The sequence below is a fragment of the Coregonus clupeaformis genome, chromosome 14 (assembly GCF_020615455.1).
Source record: "Coregonus clupeaformis isolate EN_2021a chromosome 14, ASM2061545v1, whole genome shotgun sequence".
In the NCBI taxonomy this organism is placed as follows: Eukaryota; Metazoa; Chordata; class Actinopteri; order Salmoniformes; family Salmonidae; genus Coregonus; species Coregonus clupeaformis.
This window is the reverse complement of record NC_059205.1, coordinates 44,963,455-44,971,460: the sequence shown is the minus strand read 5'-3', so window position 1 is coordinate 44,971,460 and position 8,006 is coordinate 44,963,455. Positions and strand designations below refer to the sequence as shown.

At 44.0% G+C, this 8,006-nt stretch overlaps 1 protein-coding gene across 2 annotated transcripts; it reads left to right on the top strand.

Annotated features, from left to right (window-relative positions):
- The first annotated feature begins 278 nt into the window (after positions 1-278).
- On the top strand, positions 279-6,921 carry LOC121580849 (serotransferrin-1). Of its 2 annotated transcripts, none has more exons than XM_041895937.1 (17): positions 279-388; positions 500-651; positions 1,041-1,137; positions 1,420-1,611; positions 1,934-2,063; positions 2,272-2,327; positions 2,509-2,672; positions 3,428-3,578; positions 3,779-3,942; positions 4,267-4,363; positions 4,480-4,500; positions 4,662-4,823; positions 4,944-5,094; positions 5,265-5,332; positions 5,640-5,821; positions 6,126-6,318; positions 6,433-6,921. In XM_041895937.1, exons 1-17 carry the CDS (start codon positions 349-351, stop codon positions 6,468-6,470), a joined length of 2,058 nt encoding a protein of 685 aa, XP_041751871.1. In that variant the 5' UTR covers positions 279-348; the 3' UTR covers positions 6,471-6,921. The 2 variants fall into 2 exon arrangements, with proteins under 2 accessions (XP_041751871.1, XP_041751870.1); XM_041895936.1 differs by having other exon boundaries at positions 1,041-1,143.
- Positions 6,922-8,006: the final 1,085 nt, after the last annotated feature.

Genomic DNA, 8,006 nt, shown 5'->3' with positions numbered 1-8,006 from the left:
AACATGAGATATTGCTTAATGTAGGACTATTTATTTTGTGAATTTCCATTATGTGGAAATGTCTGAAGTCTGAGTTCACACACAACCACAAACACACACACACACATACAACACACGCACACACACAGAGAGAGATTGAGATACACCCACGCGCTCCCACCCGCCCACACCGCCTGTGATAATTTAAACGCGCCATGTAGCATATTGGGAAACTCTAAACAAACTATTTTCAGCTAAGTCAGCCCACCATGGATTCCAGCCTATTGGTTTTCTATAAAACCCAGAGTTGTCTTCTAAAACGGCCTGCTTTTTCACTCCGGGAATTGTTGACTTGGAGAGGTCGACAACATGAAACTGCTTATCGTCTCAGCGCTGCTGGGGTGCCTCGGTAAGTGGGCTTATCCATGCAAAGACAATTACGCATGGACAAATATCAATAGCAAGTGATTGCTTTAATTTATATTTCACAATTTTATCATTGCATTTCTTCTGTCCTCAGCTACGGCGTATGCTGCCCCAGCTGATAGAAATGTGAAATGGTGCGTAACGTCGAAACAAGAGTTGCAGAAATGCAAGGATCTTGAAGCAAAGGCGGCGCAGTTTTCATGCGTAGAGAGGGACGATTCTTTTGAATGCATCAAAGCCATCAAGGTGAGAGACTAACTACTTATATCAGAACCTCTACTATCGAACAGTATTTTAATGTATGACTTTTGTCATATCTGACTTGTGCGTGTTCTTGTGCGTTTTACCTTAGCGCCACAAGGTCAGTGAATACAAAACTCCATGGAGTTGCATCGTTACGCACATGTTACATGCATGGTCATGTAAAGAGAGCGTTTCATTTATGGATTTATGCACCTAGTTCGACAAAAGGTTCAAATTACTGGTCTCATATAGAATAGATAGCAGCCCATGTGTAATTTCCAGCCAGCACCAGTTGAGCCACTTGCATAAACAACCTTGTGAGGCACAGGTCTATTGTTGGAGTTTTTTCTGTCTTTCTCCTTCACCGATGTCTCTCTCTGTGTCCCTGACAGGGGGGTGAGGCTGATGCCATCACTCTGGATGGAGGAGATATTTACATAGCTGGCCTCCACCCCCACAACCTGCAGCCCATCATTGCAGAGGACTATGGTGAGGGTAAGCATCTCAATACCAAGTTCAAGATTTCCTTGAAGTCTTTTTCTGTTAAATTGAATATGTTATACATATTGTTCACTATAAGGCTTGGAGAAATGTTGAATCTATGTCTATTGGTGAATGGAAGAGACTGGGTATACAATGGCCCTTAGCACTTCAGTTGCACAGATAAGCAAACAGAAAGTTGATGATTTTGTACTTTGAATCGGATCAAATGGTTTCTGTCTGAATCTGGTTTCTGGCCGTTGTATTGATGGCTCCTCTCCTGTCCATCAGACTCTGATACCTGCTATTATGCCGTGGCCGTGGCCAAGAAGGGCACTGACTTTGGGTTCAACGACCTCCGTGGCAAGAAATCCTGCCACACCGGCTTTGGCAAGTCAGCAGGCTGGAACATTCCCATCGGTACCCTGGTGACTGAGGGCCAGATCAAATGGGACGGCATCGATGACAAACCTGTGGAGTCGGGTGAGTGGCTACACTGCTTTGGGGTACTTTTTTAATTTCATTAATCTAGCAGGGACTATTATGCATAATAATCAACATCTCAAACATAACTGAGACTTGATAGAGTTATCTAAACAGTTGCCGTAGTCAATTGTTACCCAGTGGGGAATGTTTGGATTGTTGATGTGTTTATTCCTCTGTCAGTTGTGTGGGTAAAATATGTGTTGTATATACTGTATGTTCTGAACATACTGTACAGGGACTGTGTGCTGGTATGCTTAATCCTATCATAGGGTTTTCATAGTCAGCGTGTGTTTCTCATGTGTGTGTATTTGTTTTGCAGCGGTGAGCGACTTCTTCAATGCCAGCTGTGCTCCAGGAGCCCCTAAGGGTTCTAAACTGTGCAAGCTGTGTAAGGGAGACTGCTCCAAGTCTCACAGTGAGCCCTACTATGACTACGCCGGGGCCTTCCAGTGAGTACCAGTCTCTTCTTACCCCTCCTAGATACACCATTAGCATCTCTGAATAACTCCATGCTCTGTACACCCATACCTCTCAATCTACCCATTTGGAATCGGCAGATATTTTCCAACCTTCTCCTTTCTCATTCTATCAGTACTCTCTATCTCCCTCTACCTGCTCTGGATTGGTCACTAACTGTGTGTCTCTTCCCCCCACCAGGTGCCTGAAGGATGGAGCTGGAGATGTGGCCTTCATCAAGCACCTGGCTGTACCTGGTGAGTTTTTAAAGCATTAGCTAGCATACTGCATACCGATATTGAATTACAACTGTAAAATGCAAACTCTGCATCTAGAATTACAATTACAATTGTGGCAAACTATGTTAATGCTTACAGTGCAAATGTCCAAACCGCTCACACGTCACCTACTATGCAACCTCCTATTACCTGCTTGCAGCCGCAGAGAAGGCCAACTACGAGCTACTATGCAAGGGTGGCACCAGAGCTCCCATCGACAGCTTCAAGACCTGCCACTTTGTCAGAGTACCCGCCCACGCTGTGGTCAGCCGCAAGGACCCTGACCTGGCCAATCGCATCTACAACACCCTGGTGGCCGTCAAGGTACTGGACATCACTGTCACCTGTCATCACTGTCACCTGAGTACTGATCTAAGATCAGTTGAGCCTTATAGAGCATTACGAATAAGATCGCATACGGGGAACCAGGGCCCTCATTTATCAAGCATTTAGCAGCATTTACTTTTAAATTGTTCAATAAACAATCAGTCTTGCAGAATGTGCGGCCAGTGTTTGACACTCGCTCTAGGCGGCATGAATTTTTACAGCAAAAGTTTAAAACATTCTGCCAACACCTGTACAGAAATGTGATCAAATTTCCCATTGTGCTTTAAAAACGGTCATGGCTCAGTTCCAACATCTCCAAGTCATACAGCAAATGAGGGCGTTTTTGTTACCATCAAAGGTGAATGGAGGGCATTTTCCAGGCGGGGTTGTAACGCTCGTTTACGAGCCCAAAAATATAGTATGGCTCTGATTTATCAATGAAAACATGCCATATGTTTGATAAATCCCAATACTTTGTTGTACAAATAAATCCTAGAAGCTCCACGCACACCAGAATTTAGTGAGAAATGTACACACGGTTGATAAATGAGGCCCCAGGTCCCAAATTAGAACTCCTACTCTGAGATTTTTCTGACCATGTGACCTGGGGGCCCAGAGTGTTTCCACCTCAGGTCACATGTTCAGGATAAACTCTGGGCCCTAAATATCACACCTGACACTGACAGATACACCAGGATGCACATCAACAAAATCATACAGAAATGTGTGCTAACTCATTTGTGCCCAAACAGGGATTCAACCTGTTCTCTTCCGATGATTATGCAGCGAAGAACCTGATGTTCAAGGACTCCACCAAGAAACTAGTGCAGCTTCCCATGACCACTGACTCCTTCCTCTACCTGGGAGCTGAGTACATGAGCACCATCCGCTCCCTGACGAGAGGTGAGGCCACACATGCACGCAAATGCTCGCACGCACGCACACACACACACACACACACATGCAAGCACACACATGTACTTTACGCAACAAACACACACACACACACACTCAAACACACACACACACACAAACACACACCCACACCCACTCATGTCTTAGGCTGTTAGGTCATTGCAATCTCCCCAACATTTGCTTTTCAGCGCAGGCCACAGGTTCCATCTCCAGGTCCATGAAATGGTGTGCCGTGGGCCATTCCGAGAAGACCAAGTGTGATGCCTGGACAATCAACAGCGAAGGAAACGGTGTATCCATGATCGAATGCCAGGACGCACCCACAGTGGAGGAATGCTTCAAGAAGATCATGGTAAGGCTATGGGAGAAGAGAGGTCCACTGTGTTCTCTATAGCTCAGTTGGTAGAGCATGGCTCTTGCAACACAGGATAGTGGGTTCATTTCCAGGGACCACTCTTACGTAAACAATTTATGCACGCATGACTAAGTCACTTTGGATAAAAGCGTCTGCTAAATTGTATATATTTTTATTAGAAGGTGGGGGTGGAGAAAACGTTTTATTAGCAAGGTGTGATGTGCACTTTATAGTTTTTTTTCGAGAGTAATTCCCTTAATCTAATTTTCTTTCTTTCTTTCCCTCCTTCCACTATTTATATTTTGTTTTCTCTTTCCACAGCGTAAAGAGGCAGATGCCATAACGGTGGATGGTGGGCAGGTGTACACTGCTGGAAAATGTGGTCTGGTCCCTGTCATGGTGGAGCAGTATGATGCAGGTATAACACACACACACGCTAATATCATCGATTTGTCTTCCCTTCTCCCTTTCTCTCCCCCTCCTGCTCTGTCTCAACAATGTTAACATGCTGAATTTCTCTTTTTCTCCTCACAGCTCTGTGCAGCACCCCTGGTGGTAAGTACACATGCTTACACCTACTTCCTCACAAAACATACACCATACTATAATTCTACAGTATTGCTACAGTAAGATGTATTGGGCCGGTTTCCCGGACACCGATCAAGCCTAGGGATGGACTGTTATCTTTAACCTCTTCCCTCTGTGTGTCCTCTCAGAGGATTCATCCTACTATGCGGTGGCGGTGGCAAAGAAGGGCTCTGGGGTGAACTGGAACAACCTGGAGGGCAAGAGGTCATGCCACACCGGCTTGGGCAGAACCGCAGGCTGGAACATACCCATGGGTCTCATCTACAACAAGACTAACAACTGCAACTTCAGTGAGTGTGTGTGTGTGTGTGTGTGTGTGAGAGTTTATAATATGTCTCATTCTATACTTGTGTACCAGTATGTCTATGAATGTAGTATATCTCATTCTATCTCCTTCTTCCTGTATTCAGCTAAGTACTTCAGTAAGGGCTGTGCTCCTGGATCTGAGAAGAGCTCTCCCTTCTGTGCCCAGTGTAAGGGCAGTGGGAAGGCCGTGGGAGATGAGGACAAGTGCAAAGCTAATGCTAACGAGCAGTACTACGGCTACGCTGGAGCCTTCAGGTAGGGGGCGCCACCACAATGGTGGAGTCAATAGTGGAGCTGATAGTTGAGTCCTTCACCAGGATCTATTGTAATAGTGATGGCGGACTATAGAAAATATCTTTGTTGGCCTATAGTACATTTCTCACTATCTTAAATATCTAATGGTCTGTCTTGATATCTCCTTCCAGATGTCTGGTTGAAAATGCTGGAGATGTTGCCTTCATAAAACACACTATTGTACCAGAGAACAGCGATGGTAAGTGTGTCTGCTTTACACGTCCTACTGCTGTCTGTCTGTCTGTCTGTCTGTCTCATCCTCCTGAATTTCATTCCTCCTCTTTTGATCTTCTCTCTCTCCTATAGATGAATCTGTACTCATCGTTATTTCTCTATCACACATTTTCTGTGGCTCTCTGTATCTGTGGCTCTCTGTATCTGTGGCTCTCTGTATCTGTGGCTCTCTGTATCTGTGGCTCTCTGTATCTGTGGCTCTCTGTATCTGAAAAGGAAGTCTTCAACTCCCTCCTTTCTCTCTCTCTCTCGCCCTCCATCCTTCCCTGTAGGTAATGGTCCAACTTGGGCAAAGGGCCTTAAGTCCACTGACTTTGAACTACTCTGCCTGGACGGTACTACCCAGCCAATCACCAATTTCCGTGATTGCCACCTGGCCAAGGTGCCCGCCCACGCCGTGATAACACGCCCAGAGAAGCGCAACGATGTGTTGTCCATTCTTCTGGAGCAGCAGGTGGGTTTTAAGACTTATAGCCAGATCTGTTTCTGCTTAAGACAACTCATTAGTCAGTTTAGCCAAGGATAAGCAACACCAGTACTAGAGGGCTACAGAGTTTGTAAGGTTTTGTCCCAGCCCAGCACTAACACACTGGAACATAAGCCTGTGCATACTGTGGCCCTCCAGTTTTTCAATTTCCACCCATGCTCCCCAAGCTGATCTAAATACAGATTTAGTGTAAGAAATAAAGTCTAAAATATAATTTTTAAGGTTTATCATTAATCTAACCTCCAAGTAAATATTTTCTCCCTGTGTTTAGGACTTGTTCGGCTCTAGTGGCAGCGATCCCTCATTTAAAATGTTCCAGTCGGAAAATGGAAAGGACCTGCTCTTCAAGGATAATACAAAGTGTCTCCAGGAGATCCCAAAAGCACGCAACTACCAGGATTTCCTTGGGGAAGAGTACATGATCGTCATGCAATCACTCAGGAAGTGCTCTGACAGTACCTCAGGTAGAGTCCCATTACTTACGCACACACAAACAAACAAACAAACAAACAAACAAACACTGTATAAAGGACATATCTGCATCTAAAGCTTTAACCTGTTCTCCCATTCCCTCTCAGATCTGGAGAAGTCATGCACTTTCCATTCCTGCCAGTAGAAGCAGTAGTGGAGCTCACCTTTGTGGCAAACACACACTCGCTCTCCCAACCCCTCAACGCTCAAGAAACCTAAGCAGTAACTGTAGATGAAACTGTGAATTCATTTGAGAATGTGTTTCGTACAAAACAACAAGACAATCTTGTATGAAACTGTGCTTTACATTACTTTGATAAAACAAGTGTTAAATGAATTACGCTAAATTACTAATAATGTTTTGCCTTGTAGTTGAACTCTTAACCACACAAGAACTGGTTATGGTAGTATTTCTAGGAGATAACAGTTTTCTGAAATAAGAAAATCAGCTTTTTTATTCTCCTTCCTGCTCATAAGTTGCAGTCCCACCAAACCAAACACTGAGGTCCAATTCACATTTGTTTTGGCTGTTGTTCAATGAATTGGCAAACTGCTTTGTCTTACTTTCTTGAAATAAAGTGTATGCTTTTTCACAAGCTCTCTTTTGCGAGAATATTTATTGATGTATATTTATAAAGTAATAGGTGTTATTAGTTTGGTAGACATGGCACCCAGCTATAGTTTCTCATGAATATTCATGAAAATATACAGTTGAAGTCGGAAGTTTACATACACTTAGGTTGGAGTCATTAAAACTCATTTTTCAACCACTCCACACATTTCTTGTTAACAAACTATAGTTTTGGCAAGTCGGTTAGGACATCTACTTTGTGCATGACACAAGTAATCTTTCCAACAATTGTTTACAGACAGATTATTTCACTTATAATTCACTGTATCACAATTCCAGTGGGTCAGAAGTTTACATACACTAAGTTGACTGTGCCTTAAACAGCTTGGAAAATTCCAGAAAATGATGTCATGGTTTTAGAAGCTTCTGATAGGCTAACTGACATCATTTGAGTCAATTGGAGGTGTACCTGTGGATGAATTTCAAGGCCTACCTTCAAACTCAGTGCCTCTTTGCTTGACATCATGGGAAAATCAAAAGAAATCAGCCAAGACCTCAGAAAAGAATGGTAGACCTCCACAAGTCTGGTTCATCCTTGGGAGCAATTTCCAAATGCCTGAAGGTACCACGTTCATCTGTACAAACAATAGTACTCAAGTAAAAACACCATGGGACCACGCAGCCGTCATACCGCTCAGAAAGGAGACGCGTTCTGTCTCCTAGAGATGAACGTACTTTGGTGCGAAAAGTACAAATCAATCCCAGAACAACATCAAAGGACCTTGTGAAGATGCTGGAATAAACAGGTACAAAGGTATCTATATCCACAGTAAAACAAGTCCTATATTGACATAACCTGAAAGGCTGCTCAGCAAGGAAGAAGCTACTGCTACAAAACCGCCATAAAAAAGGTAGACTACGGTTTGCAACTGCACATGGGGACAAAGATCGTACTTTTTGGAGAAATGTCCTCTGGTCTGATGAAACAGAAATAGAACTGTTTGGCATATAATGACCATCGTTATGTTTCGAGGAAAAAGGGGGGACTTGCAAGCCGAAGAACACCATCCCAACTGTGAAGTACAGGGGTGGCAGCATCATTCTGTGGGG